We start from the raw sequence: 20,879 nt of genomic DNA, 5'->3' as shown, positions 1-20,879 counted from the left end.
CCGCAAAGGACGAAAATCTGGGGCATCCACAAATCTCGGAGACTATTAAGGCTAGAGTAACCAAATTTGGTATCCGCACTTCTGTTAGATCTCACTATAAAACGTATATCTCAGAATTTCGCCCCACCCCTTTCCGCCCCCACAAAGGACGAAAATCTGTTGCATCCACAATATTGCACATTAGAGAAAACTAAAAATCATAGATAGATCGCAGAATCATAGATAACGACCATATCTATCAGATTGCTGAATCTGGATCAGATCAGATAATTTGTATAGCCAAAAGGAACAAATCAATTTTCAGTGGCTACGCAGCGCCCGACGTCACGCTCAGACTGATTTTCTGTCTCTCTCGCACGAACTCTTTGTCGTGTCGTTTAATATTAGCGGCATCTGCCGGAAGAGAGCCATACTGACTTAGTATCGGGTATAACTGTAGAGTTGCGGTGTCCGCAGCAACTCACAACGTTCCCCCTCGTTTTTCTTTTCATTGCAAAGTTGAAGCCAAAATTTCTAATTAGCACGGCCTTGAGGCTGAGCTCTCGACATTGGTCCAGGAACAAAAATAAACTTTGCCAATTAATGGAGTGCCAAAAAATCAGCTCAGTTCCCATCAGCTCTGGGCGGGCCCCAGGGCAAAGAACCAGCAAAGGAATCGATATGGGTATGTGGAAATACAGTCCCTCCCATTTCCATTCAAAGTTTGCCGACGACACTGTTGGCAGAGACAATTTTTCCGAAATCGAAGTTAGCCACGATTCTGGACTGTCAAAATTTGAGTCTACCCTTCAGGCTGTGGAGACGAAAATGTTCAGTTTACGATCGTTTGTCAACATAAATTGTTGTCAAAAATTCAGAGGAACTAAAAAAAAAAATTAATTTCTACGAAATTAAAAAAAAAACACCCTTTTGCGATTAAATTAGTTGTAACCCATTTTTCCAAATTGATTTTAAGATGGAGGTGGACGAGGGTAAAGAACTAGTCATTAAGATGACCCAGAAGAACAAGGGTAAGCTACTGGCAAGGACAGCAGTGGGTGCATAGGCTCGCCTCACCCACAGTCTCATCTTCCATTCCGAACAGAGACGCAGACTACGACCGCGAAGCCGTGCCCCATCAACTGGTTCCCCCAGGTAGCAGCCTATCCGACTGTGGGTCCGCGCTACACTGGTCAGCCCTTGGGGCTTATCCAGGCATTCATGCCCCGTCAATCATCGTCGTCGAGCCAGTTTTACATGCACCGCGAGCAGCAGCTCTACCGCCAGGCCTGCCGCTTGAAGGGAATCCGTCTGGGATGCTTGCAGCTGCGCGAGCACTTTTTGACGGGGCCATCCGATAAGGAGGAACTTCAGCCACCCTACCGCTACACTCTAGAGGAGATGAAGAGCCTCAATCCCTATCGTTTAGTCAATTACGAAAATTAAACCGACACTCGACATCTCCATACAGAAGCACACCACAACCACACAGCCATACCACGCTTGACCAGAAATCAGCGCACCAAAGCACACGTATGCCGGCTCTACACACAGCAAACCGTGCTTTTTGGTTGCCACCCAATGCCGTATAGAAAATGCATCGTTTCCCTTTCGATTAAATAATAATAAGAATAATAATGACAACGAATTCAATTAATCGATAGGAATCTGAGTGTGGCAGCCCTGGCTGACAGGAGCACAACAAATATTTTCACACGCTTCTCGTTTTCTAGTTTTGTATTGAATTGATTAATATTATGTGGCAAGCGCGAGACTCATGCTTTTATGCGATTCTCGCACTTTCATAAAGGTGTGGGGATCTGCAGCTGGAGGTAGACCCTGAAGTAGGATCAACAAAATTGACCAAGACGAAGGCTTCCAGGAGTACGTTCCCAGAGGCGGACCATCAAGTAGAGAGGTCCACGCTTTTAAAATAACTTTCATTGAATACATTGGGAGAAATGACATTAATTGTGAATGTCATAATGCTGTAAACGAACAAGCGTATATACTTATGAATGTATGTACATATGTGCACATGTGCTGGAACCCCATCGTATTACTTTTTAAGTGGCATGTAATATACAAATTAGGTAACCGTTTGAGGCCCTTAGGCAGGCGGCTATGCAAATAATTGAAACCACCCCGCTATGCCTCAGCGGCAGCAATTGATGCGATTTATGTTGCCCCACCCACATGGCCCGCCCGGCCCGGTCGACACCTGTTATACCCACGGCAAGAGCCTGGGGGCCGAAGTGCAGCTGCTCCCACTGCGTGTGGCGCCTCCAGACGATACCTGGCATATTTTAAACACATACAGGTGTGAGTGCGGTGGGTAAGAAGGGTAGGTGCTGTTCGTGTGCGTGCGTGCAAACGGAATTGCAAATAAATAAAAAATAAACACACTTTTACAAGAAAATTAAGTGCAAAGTGGCGGCTGCTCGGCGGCTGATTGTCTCTGGCTCGAGAGTCGGCCGACTAAATGGCATGGAAATGAAATGCGCCATTTCCGACATTTAAGCTTAGCGCCTACTAATGCCAAGGCGTCTTTAAAAGGCGACTGGCAGGCAGTAGTATTTGATCTGCTGCTGGTACTTACACCTGTCGGCAGCTTCTTCTTCATGCGCCCCATGCTGGATCGGTCTCTCTGTCTTTCTTTCTGTGTGATTTTTGGCTAATAATTCACTTAACAAAAAGCTGATTGTAATTACTATTCCATACGGTGCATGTGTGCAGCCTGAATGTTTTCTGTCGTCGGCAAAGTTCCAGATCCGAGACTGCAGCTCCAGCCAAGTGCCAGGGGCTTACCACACAGCCATTCAGAGCTAAATACATATATTTAAATACACAAAGGCTAGGCCAAAAAACTCCAGCACTAAGCCCCGGCAAATGCAACTTTCAAGTTGATTTTTCCTTTATAGTTATGTCCGACTGTGTCGGGCATGTTTTTGTCTTGGTTTATGGTTTCTGGTTGCTGGCAAAAAGTTTCGATTTAAGCTGTTTATAATGTTTTTCTCGTTGGCCGCCTCGACTAAGGAATTTGCAAACTTAATTACAGAACTCTCCGGATCAGATCGGACTCCGCACTCGTCGTGCCCCCGACAGCATCAATCGCGGAACTACTCGGGAGAGCAAACATCAGAATGTATTTCAGCAAAGAACTTATTTCACTCATTTCCAGAAGAGGTACACACGAATTATTATTATTTTTCCTACAAGCGGAATTATTTTCATTTGTTTTCATTGAAATTTTCTCACTCTCGACGATTTTCTCTTGCATTTCCCGCTGCTGTAATTTTGATTGATATTTCTTTTGGCTTTCATTTGATTGTTTACAGCCCCTTTAATCGGTTGGCCATTGGAAATAATTTCTATAATTCATTGTCGGATTTTTCCCCACTTCCTGTTCCCTCCTGCCATCTCGCGATCACAGCGAAATGAATGTTTAATGAGGATTTTTCCATCAGAGCGAAAATAAAGTATTTCCAATGCCGCAATCGGAAAAAATGTCATTCGCACTACATGTTTTTGCCTTAAAATGTTCAGACGCATTTAAAAGTGCTTGTAGTCCGGTCCGCATAAAAAATGCATACGCGTTGCATATTCTGCCGGACTTAAGGCAGCAGAAAAAAAGCACTGACCCGTCCCGACCCGACCCGACCCGATCGAGAGGGCTGTGGCACAAAAACACTTCCCTTCCTGTGCGGTATACCATTGTGTACAGCGGACATAAAAGTGTCGCCATAAATTCGGTTTTATCATGCCAGTTGATGGAAGGAAGGGAAGGAAAAAATACACAGCGTTTAAATTTGTATTAATAGTGGTTCGCTTTTCAGGATATATAAATACAGATGCGTCAGATCCGTTGAGGCAGAGTGTTGAGTGGAATAAATACTATAATAAATAAATTTACTAATAAAAAATGCAAAAAATAAACTAATATCTGGAGACTAAGTGCTAATCTTGATTGTGGCCAAGTTCCACGGACAACTCTCAGTGGGAGGAAGCCCTGGCATAACTTTGCAGCCATTCCCGAACGGAAGGAGCAAAATGAATGCCACTGTCTCCTCTCCCCCTCAGATCCTATCCTTCGGGCAGGGCGATATAGCCACATAACTCAGTTGGCTTCTCGGACTGCTCTTAAGCCACTTACTTCTTGCATTCCAGCGCATAAAAACGTGTGCAATTGTTCAGCACGGTCGCACAATGGACGCTGGAGTTTCATACGTATACGAATGTGCCGCGGCTTAGGCAGGGTACTCTGAATATGAATTTATATATTTTATAACAATCGCTCGTTGCATACGTTAAGGCAAAGCGCACTGCTCGTTCTTTATGCTCTTTGTGTACGAGTGTAATATTTTGTATTAGTATTCCATTTTTGGGGACGAACACGGCGGGGCACAGCGCGACAATGTCGAGACGGGAACCGCGACAGAGAACGTGCCACATGGAAATTTATACCTTTCCCGAGGGCCAGGCCGGGCAGCGGTGTTGCGGCTAATTTAATTAGACTAAAACGTCAAATATTTGTCAGCGCATGGATACACCTGGAGGTTGTCCCCACCAGTATATACTCGTACTAGCACCTGCAGGCCAGCCCCCTGTCCGCTGTTTTTATGAATTGCAGAACTGTTCAACAGTCGTCGCTGCCCCTTGTTGGGGGTCGCATGGCTATCAACAAGTTTTTGCCTTTTGGTGGCATGGCTCTCTAAAGGGGATTAGGACCCAAACATGTGGAAAGTTGCGGAAAGTTGACTAGGACAGGGGCGCGCGACTGTTGCCAATTGAATCATAACTAATTTTGCTGTGATTTGATTTGTGCTGCGTTGTCCATAAATTTAATTTTGTTCCCCCATCTAATGTTTATAATTTAATTTTGAAAAACACTGTTTTTCGTTTTGTATAAATTTGTTTTCGTGCCACACTGTTTTTGTTTCCTATTGCATTTTGCCCAATTTGATTTGCAAAATACTTTACGCTGCAGTGCACTGTTGGAAAAACCTATGACTTCATAATCATTTTATGATCCCTTAAATTCTCATTACTAATTTACTCTGTATTAGCAAAATATTAATGGAAGTATGTTTTTGTTTTTATTTTACATGATTTCATATAGGGTCTTTAATTAATTTCTTTGCATTTTATTTGTCATATGTACTGCCAAACACTTTTGATTTGCCACAAAAATTCAATTTGGGTTTCATTCGCACACTTTACTGGACTGCACTGCTCCGAGTCCATTTGTAAATTGATGGACAGAGCACACAGCCGGTGGGTGTGGCTCGTATGCGTTTATGTCTCTGGCAGAGTGCGCCTTTTGACAGGCGTAAACAGTACCAGCAACAGGACAAAAAGCCAGACCACCACCAACATAAGCTAAACAAAACGTAAGCTCTGTCTGCATCCGGTATGAGCAGTAAAAACAAGCCAAATTAAATCAATAATCTCAAACTGGATTTTGATGAGATATTCGTACAAAGAAAAAGGACCAAACGGTGGAAGGGAATGGCAGGGGTAAGAGCGAACAATCGGAGCACCTTCCAACGTCATATGGAGGCGGGGTTGGGGCAGGAGCTTCGCATGACTGCACGAAAACATGGAAAGCCAAACAAACAAATATCTGCAGTGACGGTGGTGCGGGTGTGGTGCCAGACTTTCCTGCCACAGGCCAACTCATTTAGTGGCAGGTGGGTTGCCATGACTGTGTCTTTTATCAAACTGCATGTGGTTGCCAAAGCGATGGACCTCAGGTGGAGAGGAGGAATGGATCTGGAAAAAGATACTCGTAAATGTGTTTTTATACCCGATACTCAAAATGAGTATTGGGGTATATTAGATTTGTGGTAAAAGTGGATGTGTGTAACGTCCAGAAGGAATCGTTTCCGACCCCATAAAGTATATATATTCTTGATCAGCATCAATAGCCGAGTCGATTGAGCCCTGTCTGTCTGTCCGTCTGTCCGTTCGTCCGTCTGTCCGTCCCCTTCAGCGCCTAGTGCTCAAAGACTATAAGAGCTAGAGCAACGCTGTTTTGGATCCAGACTTCTGTGATATGTCACTGCTACAAAAATATTTCAAAACTTCGCCCCGCCCACTTCCGCCCCCACAAAGAACGAATATCTGTGGCATTCACAATTTTAAAGATATGAGAAAACCAAAAACGTAGAATTGTAGAGAATGACCATATCTTTAAGACTGCGGAATCTGAATTGGATCGTATTATTATTATAGCCAGCATCAAGAAAACAATTTCATTTTTTCTCGCCCTGTCTCTCTCTAACACACACGTAGCATAGGCGGCTTTGCTTAGAGTAAAACATTAGCGCCTAGATCTCAGAGACTATAAAAGCTAGAGCAACCAAATTTGGTATCCACACTCCTAATATATCGGACCGAGACGAGTTTGTTTCAAAATTTCGACACACCCCCTTCCGCCCCCGCAAGGGACGAAAATCTGGGGATACTCAAAAATCTCAGAGTCTATTAAAGCTAGAGTAACCAAATTTGGTATCCGCTCTTCTGTTAGATCTTACTATAAAACGTGTATCTCAAAATTTCGCCCCACCCCCTTTCGCCCACACAAAGGCATCCACAATATTGCACATTCGAGAAAACTAAAAACGCAGAATCATAGATAATGACCATATCTATCAGATTGCTGAATCTGGATCAGATCAGATCATTTTTATAGCCAATAGGAACAAATCAATTTGCAGTGGCTACGCAGCGCCCGACGTCACGCTCAGACTGATTTTCTGTCTCTCTCGCACGCACTCTTTGTCGTGTCGTTTAATATTAGCGGCGTCTGCCGGAGGAGAGCCATACTGACTTAGTATCGGGTATAACCGTAGAGTTGCGGTGTCCGCAGCAACTCACAACGTTCGCCCTCGTTTTTTTTGTTTTTTTATACCCGATACTCAAAATGAGTATTGGGGTATATTAGGTTTGTGGTAAAAGTGGATGTGTGTAACGTCCAGAAGGAATCGTTTCCGACCCCATAAAGTATATATATTCTTGATCAGCATCAATAGCCGAGTCGATTGGGCCCTGTCTGTCTGTCTGTCTGTCCGTGTGTCCGTCTGTCCGTCTGTCCGTCCGTCCGTCTGTCCGTCCCCTTCAGCGCCTAGTGCTCAAAGACTATAAAAGCTAGAGCAACGATGTCTTGGATCCAGACTTCTGTGATATGTCACTGCTACAAAAATATGTCAAAACTTCGCCCCGCCCACTTCCGCCCCCACAAAGGACGAAAATCTGTGGCATTCACAATTTTAAAGATAAGAGAAAACCAAAAACGTAGAACTGTAGAGAATGACCATATCTTTATGACTGCGGAATCTGAATTGGATCGTATTATTATTATAGCCAGCATCAAGAAAACAATTTCATTTTTTCTCGCCCTGTCTCTCTCTAACACACACGTAGCATAGGCGGCTTTGCTTAGAGTAAAACATTAGCGCCTAGATCTCAGAGACTACAAAAGCTAGAGCAACCAAATTTGGTATCCACACTCCTAATATATCGGACCGTGACGGGTTTGTTTCAAAATTTCGCCACACCCCCTTCCGCCCCCGCAAAGGACGAAAATCTGGGGATATTCAAAAATCTCAGAGACTATTAAGGCTAGAGTAACCAAATTTGGTATCCGCACTCCTGTTAGATCTTACTATAAAACGTGTATCTCAAAATTTCGCCCCACCCCCTTCCGCCCACACAAAGAACGAAAATCTGTTGCATCCACAATATTGCACATTCGAGAAAACTAAAAACGCAGAATCATAGATAACGACCATATCTATCTGATTGCTGAATCTGGATCAGATCGGATCATTTTTGTAGCCATAAGCAAGAAATCGATTTGCAGTGGCTACGCAGCGCCCGACGTCACGCTCAGACTGATTTTCTGTCTCTCTCGCACGCATGGGTTGTTGGAATGGGAATGTTGAGGGTAGGTCCGCTCCCGCGGGACTGCCGCTAGGCATTACTTCGCGGTGCGGAGCTTCGTGTCTTCTATGGCTCTAGTTGGTTCGGCATCGCTCCAGCCTACGCAGCTCCCTTATGACGCTTGCTGCCATATTGGCAGCCGCGTGACACGTCTGCTCGTCGGCTACCATCCGCTCGGTGAGGGTGTCTGCGCTTACTCCTGGGCTCGCCTCTCCTAGCGTCTCTCGTTCCCGACGAAAGCGGGGACAGGAACAGAAGACGTGCTCCGCGTCTTCATCTACTCCTGGCCCGCAGTAGCTGCAGTACGGGTCATCGGCGTGCTTGAAGCGGTATAGGTATTGCTTGAAGCAGCCATGCCCCGTTAGCAGTTGTCCGAGGTAGTGGTCAATCTGGCCTCTCTTCCGCTGCATCCATGGTCTCAGCTGGGGGATTAGCCGTCTCGTCCATCTTCCATTCTCGGCTTGGTCCCATCGCCGTTGCCAGCGTGCTATAGTGCCCTCGCGGCGTTCGCTACCGACTGCAATGCCGCTCTGCCGCTCGTCCGCCAGGAGGTCCAGCGGGACCATGCCAGCCACCACTAGTGCGGCGTCCTCTGACACCGTCCGGAAGCAGCATGCAACCCTGAGGGCGCAGCGTCTGTATGCGCCTCTGCTGTCCCTGCTGTATGACGGCACCCTCATTGCTGGTGCCCACACAACCGATCCATATAGGATTATGGAGGTGACCACTCCGGCGAAGAGCTGTCTGCTGCGTTGTCTTGGCCCTCCAGTGCTGGCCATCATCCTACTGATGGCCGCTGTTGCTGTGGCTGCCTTCGCGCTCACGTACTCCAGGTGCGCCTTGAATGTAAGTCGCTGGTCGAGTACTACCCCTAAGTATTTTAGGGCGGGCTTGGTCCTGATGGCAGTGCTGCCAACCATCACGCACGCCTGTTCGACCACCTTCCTGCTACTTATGAGCACAGCCTTCGTTTTCTTCTCCGCTAGAGACAGTCCGTTCGCTGTGAGCCATGCTGTTATTTTTCCCACTGCTGCGTTGCATCTCTGCTCTGCTCCGCTGATGTGTTGGAATGGCATTGTTTGCCCTAAAAGTCGCGGCTGGCTCCCGCGATGCTCTGGCTGCGGTGGAACACTGGATTTTCCTCTCCTGTATAGTATCTCTTCAGGCCAAGAACAGAATGTTTGCCACGTGGCTGTCTAGAGTGGTTTTGTGTGTGTGTGTGTGTGTGTGTGTGTGTTTGTCTGTGGATTTCCCTTATGCAAACATAATCAGACAGACAGACAGTAAGTAGCATAGTTACACGCACGCTCTCACACACTCCCCCTTGTAGTATTATCCAGGAACAGGAGTAGCGGCAGAAGCAGCAACATTTCCATAATTCACCCAGCAGTTCGCCAAGCGGTCTGCTGCAGTTGCTCCAAAGCACAGTAACAGTGTGTGGCAAATAAAATTGCATTCAATATTTCTTCCCGTTTTGCTCTCCTTGTTGATGAGATTTTTTCCCCTGGCACGAGGCTGCTGCACCGCCACGCTAAAATTGTTTTCCTTGCATTATATTCATGGCTCCGCTGCTGTCTGCTTTCTGCTGCACTGCCGCACTGGCCTTAAATTGTGTGCTGCTTCTATTATTTAAAATATGCTGCCGCAGAATAATGGTCCTGAGAAGGAGAAACGCAGACGAATTTCAGATGGAAATCCCATTTTCACGCCATAAAAGGTTGTGTCGTCTTCTGGTTTTTACATTTGTGTATTCATTTAATTATATATGAAAGCTGTTTAACCATTCCAATTGAAATCATCCATCCTTCAGTTTGTTGTGCAACGCAATCCTTATAAAATGTTTTCTTCCATATTAAACGCGCCCGCCGAAAAGTATGCAATGCCCTTTTGCAGCACTATTTAATGGCAAGTCATTCTTTGCTGCATACTTTTGTGCGTCGTTTCCGCTTTATCTTGCTCGCTCTAGTGCTCTCACTCTCCTTGTTCTCTCTGGCTCTCATATATTCCGTACGCCATGCCAACCAAGGCCCGTGCGTGGGAGTGTGGGTGGAGAGTTACGTCATCAACTGGCATGTGTGCAATCTTTAAATATTTATTTCTCCCTGTTTGCGTACACAGCAGCCGGGAGAAGATAGCATGCCAATACATTGAGCCGTTTTCCCTTTAAACAATGTGAAATTTTCATCAATGAAATGCTTGGACCGCCTTTTAGTTAAATCGAAACAAAGAAATAAAGCTGTGTTGGTGTCTGTGTTGGCGCAATCCCTACCAACCGCAGCCACAACAGGCCAAAACTGGAGCAGGAAGGAGAACAGGAGCAGAGGGAGCAGCAGCATCAAACAGCAATCCTTGCGGTAAAATAAATTTTGTGCAACTCATGACAGCTCCAGCAGCGCAGCTGGGTCTGAGGTGTCCGGAAGAGCTGTGGGACCAGTGGATGGGAGCGGAGCGTACGTGCTGAGATACAAAACTTGCCAAAAGGATTAGGAAGTCGAGGGCAGAGGATATAACCCCACCTCAACCCCATCCTGCGACGCACGTTCCAACCTCTCAAAGGGTTTAAAAGGCAATCAAATTTAATTGTTTTGCGGTTAGCCGCAACAGTACTTCATCTTCTCCATTTTCTCCACAAGTCTGTCCCGCTCCCTGGTCAGCGTTTCACAGTTCAAATGTCAAAGAAGCTGAGCAGAAATACATGTTTGTGTATTTTTAAATTTGATGATAGCCGAGTGCCCAGCTGCCGCGCAGAAATGTCAATTAAATGTATTTACAAGTGATGCGAACTAGGCGGAACAACACTCACTACACTGACGCCACGAAATCAGTTCCAATCGGATCCAAATTGGCCAGAGTCTGGGTATAAAAAGGACTCACCTGTGCATTTGTTTACGCGACCAGTCAGTTAGACGTAAACAAGTCTCGCTGGAAGTGGGCCAAACATCGCTCTCAGCATCATCTAATCAGCATGAATGTTCATGTATTTGTTTGGGAGAGGCACCAGTCTTCGGTCTTAAGCTGATTAATCATCGCATCTCATCAGCGGCAGTGTCATTGTTCCACTTTGACACAAGTTCAAGCGGCAAGGCCTGCGACTATAAATTCTCACTTTCCGCCACTCTCTAACATTAATCTCCGGTTGTCAACGAGCCGTGTAAAGGCCAAATGCCGCTTATTTTTAATAATAAATAAAAACCATCTCCACACAAAGATATACATACATACTTGTGCATACATATATTTGGGAAATGTCATAAAATGTGGCGCCAGCCACGGCAGAAGCGACAGTCAACGACACCACAACGACCTTAGAAGCAGCTTCGACATATCAAGAGCCAAGTCAGAAAAGAGCCAAAAATACTTACCACATAGCGGATAATTAAGGCGAACTATGTTTTGTACGAATTAAATAATTTATACCGCCATTTGTCTACGCATTCTGCACATTTTCCATTAATGACCCAGAAAATAGAACTGCCTCAAGCTCAAGCAGCTGAAAAATGGAATGACTAAAAGCACAGAGATGAAAGGCAAGCTAATTGATTTGGAAGGATGGCTAAATGCTAGACTGCTCGATCGCAGCTAGCAATCCGCGATCGTTCTGTCTGTGTGTGGGTGGAATGTGCAGAGCAAGGTCGATGGCTACGAGAGAAAGCGGAATCCCAGTGGGAAATCGAATCATATAGACAATGTCTGCATATGTTTATTAAAGGATCGATGCGGTATCCTACTTTATCAGTTGTTACAAGATCAAGTACCTTGATCTACAAGATCCATCACCACTGTAAGGCCACCAACTACTGTGCCATTCCTCCTAATAGAAGCACGGCATTTGTTCAAACCTCTGTTTATAAATATTGACCAGCTTTCAGTGTTGAGCTCAACATTCTTCACGTAGTATTCACCCTTTCGGAACGGACACTTGTCGTCGCCTTTGGGCATGTTCGAGTCAAGCAGGGATGGCTCGAAATACGACGCAAAAGTGGTCTTCATAAAGTGGCAGGGCTTGTGGCATAAACTGATATTATTTGGTGTTCAATTTCCGTTCTTAAATGTCCAGATATCTATCCATATTTCATAGTCCTCGTTGAGATCAACATGGTGGATTATCGTTCCATTTACCAACCGCTAGCGTCCCACCAGCTTTAGGTTATATTCAAATAATGTTTCTTCGACTCCATGAACGGTCTCCATCGATTCGAACCTCCCTTTGTAGGTGCTTTGTGCTGTAAAGTACTGGCAGGCAATAGGGCTTAGCTTCGTATTTATATGTTATAAATTATAAATATTGATCTACCAATGTGGGCAAGAGCACAAGAGCCTTTAGCCAGAACGAGAACATCTCTTGATAGGTTTGAAAATAATGATCTACAACTTTCAATACTTCTTTCGGTGTCTCTTTTTATACAAATCTCCACGGGGAACTAAGGTAGCATGTTCTGCGCTCATTAACATAGTTTTTGTGTATCACATCTGATAGATTCTAGATTAAAATTGATGGTATCGGAGTAATGGTGTGACTGTACGTACAACCTGACATTTGATTTAGAAAACAGATTCGGATATAGTACTCCGAACCAAATTGTTGCGCATTATTTATTCCCTGTAGCTAAAGAGAACAGCAGGGGCAGGCAGATATTTTAAAAACGAATACTCTTGAGACTTAAGTCTTAGTTTGGATATATAAAAAGCACTGATGAACATTTACATGCTCTAGTAATTTTTTGTATCATTATTTATCATCATATTTAGATTACAATTTTAATTGCCATAAAAAGAGTAGTTTTTGATCATGCTATCAGATTTAGATTACAATTATAATTGTGCTCTCCCTCTGGCCAGCAACAACCTGTGGCAATAACCCCGAGCTCTTTGCTCGCAGTGCCTGCCTGCCTGCCTCTCCTCACGTACGGCCACCGCCACTCCCATTAGCTCCCACATTCCCAGCAAATTGGGGCTAATGGACCAATGCTGTGTTGCAGTTGGAATGGAATGAGGCTGTATGCCGGTTCCTGGCTGCTGATGATGGCTTCTGGCCTCTGCCGGCCGGACAACATGGTTTATTATTAGCCCGCAAAGAAGTTTAGCGAGGTAAACACACAGACTTCATGTTGCGCCTGCAGCCGTGGTAAAACTCGGCGGAAAACGGGAAAAATTATTTCGAAAATTGTGCTCGGAGGCAACAAAACGTAACGAAAATAGCGCACAACGAGGCGTTGTCAGAGGCGGACAATGCCGACAGCCCAAAGTTTTCCCCGAAACTTGATTGAAATTGAAAAATATTTTTAAACGTGCCGAAACAGTTGCGCGTGCAGTGAGCGAGCGGAGAGACGGGTCGAGTCGGATCGGGCATCGTGCATCGTGCATCAGACATCGGAGTGCCACAATTTGTCAAAATATTCCCCGAAAACACTGGGAATTCGCAGTGATGTGTAAACATTTATAAGGTGAAAAGCGTGCAAACAGAGCCAAAAATAAGAAAAAAGAATAGTTTCAAACAATACAAAATTCAGCAGCAGACGGGGGAGGGCTAAACGATTCCGTGAACACTAAATAACAAACAGACTTTGCGTCCCACCAGAGACAGAGGATGATCTGGGGTACAGGCCATTCCTGAATGCAGCTGCCACTGGCGTGGCAAGGTGTGAAGGCGGAAGAGCAACAACAATAGCCCCAGCAACAGCAACATCCACAGCGACAGCAATGACAACGACAACCAAAGCAACTGCAAATCAAACGAAACAAAGCAAAACATTTGCCTCTAACAATTAACAGCTCTTTGGATGCTCTTTCCAAAACAGAGCATATAGGATTCTTTTGGGGACTCTGTAAACTAAAATAAGAATAATTCAGGATTAGTCCTTTGGGGTATTGCAACAATACTTACACTTGGTATTCCTTACAGAATACCATATGTGTATTTTCCTCAACTTCAGTCAACAGTTGATGCAGCCCGAGTTAGGGTACAATCTAAAAACAAAACGTGCCTGCCGCCATTTTCCATTGGAGTGAATAACGCACGCGAAGAGACCGCCAGCAGCGTTAGGCGCATTTATAGGATTTGCATTATTCGAGGCAAAGCCGTGAGCGGAAGTGGTCAGCGGGCGCCGTGACATCAAAGCAGACAGCACTTGGGAGCCAGTCCAGTTCCAGGTGCAAGGAGAGGTCCAGCATAGCCATTCAGTCCCTGCCCAAAATCAAAACGCAGCTTAGTTCGGCAGCCAGTCTGCTTGCTTTGGACTCTGGCTGAAAACTTTAAAGCCAGCTTTGATTCGGGAATGGACTTGCATGGGATGCGATGGTAAGGGAAGGTGGTTTACACCGAATCCGGCGCCAGACCACACCATTGACGGGGCACGTTCGCATCAAGTGGCACTGCCCTGGGGGGCCTGGCCTGGGAGGCGTTTTGTTTATTTGCTTTCGCTGCCTGCTGGCTTAACGTGCGGCAGCTGACCAGCGGAGGGGGAATTAAGTGGACCGAGGATAGTAGAATAGGTGGAGTGGCAAGTTGTATGGCAGCAGCTGCCAGCGGCGCGTATTAGTAATTTTATGGCCAAGGCTTCGGTTTGTACGTTTTCGGCATTTTTAAAGCCATTTAAGTTCTGCCCCCGCCACACTCCATCCACAGACCAATTAGACAGTCGGGCTGACTGCCCGACAGCCGAATCAGTGCACCCCTCTCCGAACCTTCTTCTTATGCGGTTCTGCCCATGACGCATGGCCTTTTATAACGTCGTTGTCGTTGTCGTCGCGTCCGGCTGTTAGACTCTCTTCCGTTTGATAAGATACGTCTCAGCGAACACGGCCACGAGCGTGGCCAAATGCCGCTTATTTTTAATAATAAATAAAAACCATCTCCACACAAAGATATACATACATACTTGTGCATACATATATTTGGGAAATGTCATAAAATGTGGCGCCAGCCACGGCAGAAGCGACAGTCAACGACACCACAACGACCTTAGAAGCAGCTTCGACATATCAAGAGCCAAGTCAGAAAAGAGCCAAAAATACTTACCACATAGCGGATAATTAAGGCGAACTATGTTTTGTACGAATTAAATAATTTATACCGCCATTTGTCTACGCATTCTGCACATTTTCCATTAATGACCCAGAAAATAGAACTGCCTCAAGCTCAAGCAGCTGAAAAATGGAATGACTAAAAGCACAGAGATGAAAGGCAAGCTAATTGATTTGGAAGGATGGCTAAATGCTAGACTGCTCGATCGCAGCTAGCAATCCGCGATCGTTCTGTCTGTGTGTGGGTGGAATGTGCAGAGCAAGGTCGATGGCTACGAGAGAAAGCGGAATCCCAGTGGGAAATCGAATCATATAGACAATGTCTGCATATGTTTATTAAAGGATCGATGCGGTATCCTACTTTATCAGTTGTTACAAGATCAAGTACCTTGATCTACAAGATCCATCACCACTGTAAGGCCACCAACTACTGTGCCATTCCTCCTAATAGAAGCACGGCATTTGTTCAAACCTCTGTTTATAAATATTGACCAGCTTTCAGTGTTGAGCTCAACATTCTTCACGTAGTATTCACCCTTTCGGAACGGACACTTGTCGTCGCCTTTGGGCATGTTCGAGTCAAGCAGGGATGGCTCGAAATACGACGCAAAAGTGGTCTTCATAAAGTGGCAGGGCTTGTGGCGTAAACTGATATTATTTGGTGTTCAATTTCCGTTCTTAAATGTCCAGATATCTATCCATATTTCATAGTCCTCGTTGAGATCAACATGGTGGATTATCGTTCCATTTACCAACCGCTAGCGTCCCACCAGCTTTAGGTTATATTCAAATAATGTTTCTTCGACTCCATGAACGGTCTCCATCGATTCGAACCTCCCTTTGTAGGTGCTTTGTGCTGTAAAGTACTGGCAGGCAATAGGGCTTAGCTTCGTATTTATATGTTATAAATTATAAATATTGATCTACCAATGTGGGCAAAGAGCACAAGAGCCTTTAGCCAGAACAAGAACATCTCTTGATAGGTTTGAAAATAATGATCTACAACTTTCAATACTTCTTTCGGTGTCTCTTTTTATACAAATCTCCACGGGGAACTAAGGTAGCATGTTCTGCGCTCGTTAACATGGTTTTTGTGTATCACATCTGATAGATTCTAGATTAAAATTGATGGTATCGCAGTAATGGTGTGACTGTACGTACAACCTGACATTTGATTTAGAAAAAAGATTCGGATATAGTACTCCGAACCAAATTGTTGCGCATTATTTATTCCCTGTAGCTAAAGAGAACAGCAGGGGCAGGCAGATATTTTAAAAACGAATACTCTTGAGACTTAAGTCTTAGTTTGGATATATAAAAAGCACTGATGAACATTTACATGCTCTAGTAATTTTTTGTATCATTATTTATCATCATATTTAGATTACAATTTTAATTGCCATAAAAAGAGTAGTTTTTGATCATGCTATCAGATTTAGATTAAAATTATAATTGTGCTCTCCCTCTGGCCAGCAACAACCTGTGGCAATAACCCCGAGCTCTTTGCTCGCAGTGCCTGCCTGCCTGCCTCTCCTCACGTACGGCCAACGCCACTCCCATTAGCTCCCACATTCCCAGCAAATTGGGGCTAATGGACCAATGCTGTGTTGCAGTTGGAATGGAATGAGGCTGTATGCCGGTTCCTGGCTGCTAATGATGGCTTCTGGCCTCTGCCGGCCGGACAACATGGTTTATTATTAGCCCGCAAAGAAGTTTAGCGAGGTAAACACACAGACTTCATGTTGCGCCTGCAGCCGTGGAAAAACTCGGCGGAAAACGGGAAAAATTATTTCGAAAATTGTGCTCGGAGGCAACAAAACGTAACGAAAATAGCGCACAACGAGGCGTTGTCAGAGGCGGACAATGCCGACAGCCCAAAGTTTTCCCCGAAACTTGATTGAAACTGAAAAATATTTTTAAACGTGCCGAAACAGTTGCGCGTGCAGTGAGCGAGCGGAGAGACGGGTCGAGTCGGATCGGGCATCGTGCATCGTGCATCAGACATCGGAGTGCCACAATTTGTCAAAATATTCCCCGAAAAAACTGGGAATTCGCAGTGATGTGTAAACATTTATAAGGTGAAAAGCGTGCAAACAGAGCCAAAAATAAGAAAAAAGAATAGTTTCAAACAATACAAAATTCAGCAGCAGACGGGGAGGGCTAAACGATTCCGTGAACACTAAATAACAAACAGACTTTGCCTCCCACCAGAGACAGAGGATGATCTGGGGTACAGGCCATTCCTGAATGCAGCTGCCACTGGCGTGGCAAGGTGTGAAGGCGGAAGAGCAACAACAATAGCCCCAGCAACAGCAACATCCACAGCGACATCAATGACAACGACAACCAAAGCAACTGCAAATCAAACGAAACAAAGCAAAACATTTGTCTATAACAATTAACAGCTCTTTGGATGCTCTTTCCAAAACAGAGCATATAGGATTCTTTTGGGGACTCTGTAAACTAAAATAAGAATAATTCAGGATTAGTTCTTTGGGGTATTGCAACAATACTTACACTTGGTATTCCTTACAGAATACCATATGTGTATTTTCCTCAACTTCAGTCAACAGTTGATGCAGCACGAGTTAGGGTACAATCTAAAAACAAAACGTGCCTGCCGCCATTTTCCATTGGAGTGAATAACGCACGCGAAGAGACCGCCAGCAGCGTTAGGCGCATTTATAGGATTTGCATTATTCGAGGCAAAGCCGTGAGCGGAAGCGTTCAGCGGGCGCCGTGACATCAAAGCAGACAGCACTTGGGAGCCAGTCCAGTTCCAGGTGCAAGGAGAGGTCCAGCATAGCCATTCAGTCCCTGCCCAAAATCAAAACGCAGCTTAGTTCGGCAGCCAGTCTGCTTGCTTTGGACTCTGGCTGAAAACTTTAAAGCCAGCTTTGGTTCGGGAATGGACTTGCATGGGATGCGATGGTAAGGGAAGGTGGTTTACACCGAATCCGGCGCCAGACCACACCATTGTCGGGGCACGTGCGCATCAAGTGGCACCGCCCTGGGGGCCTGGCCTGGGAGGCGTTTTGTTTATTTGCTTTCGCTGCCTGCTGGCTTAACGTGCGGCAGCTGACCAGCGGAGGGGGAATTAAGTGGACCGAGGATAGTAGAATAGGTGGAGTGGCAAGTTGTATGGCAGCAGCTGCCAGCGGCGCGTATTAGTAATTTTATGGCCAAGGCTTCGGTTTGTACGTTTTCGGCATTTTTAAAGCCATTTAAGTTCTGCCCCCGCCACACTCCATCCACAGACCAATTAGACAGTCGGGCTGACTGCCCGACAGCCGAATCAGTGCACCCCTCTCCGAACCTTCTTCTTTTGCGGTTCTGCCCATGACGCATGGCCTTTTATAACGTCGTTGTCGTTGTCGTCGCGTCCGGCTGTTAGACTCTCTTCCGTTTGATAAGATACGGCTCAGCGAACACGGCCACGAGCGTGGAGCGGAGGAGGCGTGTCTGCTTATCGGACACGCTGTGCCGGTAACTCATATAAAAATAGAAGAGAGTAATTTAATAACCAGTGTTTGCCTAGCAAGTATTTATAGTTCACACATTCCCAGAATTTATACATTTTTTTCTGGAATGCTTTTGAGATTAGACAGAGATCAGGGAATATGAGAGCAAACAGATTTATTAGGTAAGATTTATAATGGTTCCGAGTATAATTATGAAGTTGAATGGAAGTGCTAGGATCTTGATGCTTTTCAATTGACTGAGAGAGAATCGAATGACTTCTTCTAAGAATTCAGTTGGAAATAAATTTAAACGGGAGCTTTCCCCTGTTTGGAACATATAATTCCAACTCGTTTGCCAGACTTGCACCCAGCGATAGGCTTTGTTTTTCTCTAATACGATTTACGAGTATTTCCCTTCATATCAGTCAGGTCCCAGTATCAGCGATGGTCGACTATGTGATTGTGTGATGCAACGAGCAGTTAATCGCCGCATGGCCCCGAGACTGGTCGAGAGAACAGACTGAGGTCCTAGCCAAAAACGTGACACAATCGGTGCGGCAACAAGTTGCGAAAAAGTGACAGACTGTGAATAGGAAGAGGCGACCATAATATGGCAGGGAATACGGCACCAATAGATCTGCATACATACGAGTACGTAGTGCATATATTGGTGCTGGCTGTTGCCAAAAGCGAGGCGGGATAGAAAACTACATTGAATGTTGTTAAAGTTATTTTATTTGTAAGACAGCAGAAGATTAGTATACAGAATTATATGTGCTTCCGAGTAACATACGCAAGAGACAGACGCCGAAAAAAGAATATCGATATGAGAACATCGATATGAGAACATCGATATGCAGCAGGGCACATGCGCAGTGTTGTTAGAGATCAATATCTAATTATCGTGGCGGTCACTTTGAACACTCATCCTCAACACAACGCATGTTTACAAACTTTAGATATACTTAACTAATATTCAATAACATGTCAAGCACTTATAAACGATCTTTTAAACCAAATGCGAATACAAATTTATGGTGCTTAACCTTGGCTAAGTTCTTTGTGAGGACATCTGCTATCATCTCATCGGTTGGCAGATACGCAATGTTGACTTCACCTCTCTTGAGAACCTCTCGAATATGATGTATCTTGACGTCGATGTGCTTTGTACGTGCATGAAACATGGGGTTTCTAGCAAGCTGCTGTGCTCCAATGTTGTCGCCGTACATCTGAATAGCTGACTCCTTGGACATCAGCTTCAAGTCAATCAGTAGGCTGCGAAGGTATATCGCCTCTTTTGCTGCAGATGATAAGGCTATGTACTCTGCCTCCGTGGAACTGAGGGCAACCGTCGATTGCTTTCTTGACTCCCAAGAAACCGCTCCTCCTGCCAACATGCATACATAGCCAGTGAATGACTTTCGGTTCGTCATATCACTTGCCCAATCTGCATCAACAAAACACTCAATTGCCTTTCCTTTCTTTGTGTAGCATATCTCCCAGTCGATAGTTTTTGCCAAATATCGAAGGATGTGCTTGGCTGCCGCTTCATGCTCGGAATGAGGATCCTTGTTACGTTGTGCTAATTTGTTCCCCGAATGCGCAATGTCCGGACGAGTCATAACAGCAAGATAAGATAACTCTCCAATTAGCTTTTGGAACGATGTGATGTCGACCCTGCGGCAGTCCTCTTTGTTGCATGCCACCTGGTAACCAGCTTCAAGAGGCGTGGACGTCTGTCGACAATCTTTCAAATTGTACTGTTCGAGCAACTCTCTAATATACTTCCGTTGGCTGATTGAAATCGCACCCGTACTGCCTTCACGTTTCACCTCAATACCTAAAAAGTATTGCATAGGCCCGATGTCAACCACATCAAATTCTGCTGCGATCTTTATCTTGATATCAGATATATCATCTAGGTCCTTACACGCCAAAATAATGTCATCTACGTAGACAGCTATTAGACACATATTTTTACCTGGCTTACAATACAGACAGGGTTCGTTGACAGTCGGTATAAAACCAATGCGTCTCAGCGTTGCATCCAACGTAGAGTTCCACACTCTTCCTGATTGTTTTAGGCCATATATACTTCGCTGATGAAGCCCTCAGGTTGTCTCATAAAAACCTCATCTTCCAATTCGCCGTTGAGATACGCCGTGACAACATCCATTTGATGTAGGTGGAGACCATGTTCGACTGCAAGTGCAATTATCAACCTGATAGTTGCGTGGCGTACAACTGGTGCAAATGTTTCCTTGTAGTCGATCCCGTAGCGTTGGCTACAACCTTTCGCCACCAGACGTGATTTGAGCCTGTTCACGCTTCCATCCGGATTGGACTTAACTGCATAAACCCATCTGCATAGACATAGGCAATTTAGTAAGCGACCACGTGCCGTTCTTCACGAGAGATTCGTACTCGTCCTTCATTGATGCTTTCCATATCTCGCCTTCAGTAGACCGTTCA

General features: G+C 45.2%; 1 protein-coding gene across 1 annotated transcript; it reads left to right on the top strand.

Moving 5' to 3' along the window:
* Positions 1-815: 815 nt before the first annotated feature.
* On the top strand, positions 816-1,617 carry LOC117192250. The gene is made up of 2 exons (XM_033396914.1): positions 816-1,010; positions 1,085-1,617. The coding sequence occupies exons 1-2, from the start codon at positions 956-958 to the stop codon at positions 1,423-1,425; spliced, it is 396 nt and encodes a 131-aa protein (XP_033252805.1). The 5' UTR covers positions 816-955; the 3' UTR covers positions 1,426-1,617.
* Positions 1,618-20,879: the final 19,262 nt, after the last annotated feature.

This window comes from Drosophila miranda (assembly GCF_003369915.1).
Source record: "Drosophila miranda strain MSH22 chromosome Y unlocalized genomic scaffold, D.miranda_PacBio2.1 Contig_Y2_pilon, whole genome shotgun sequence".
Classification (NCBI taxonomy): Eukaryota; Metazoa; Arthropoda; class Insecta; order Diptera; family Drosophilidae; genus Drosophila; species Drosophila miranda.
Note: the sequence above shows the minus strand (reverse complement) of the source record. Positions and strands in the feature narration are given on the sequence as shown.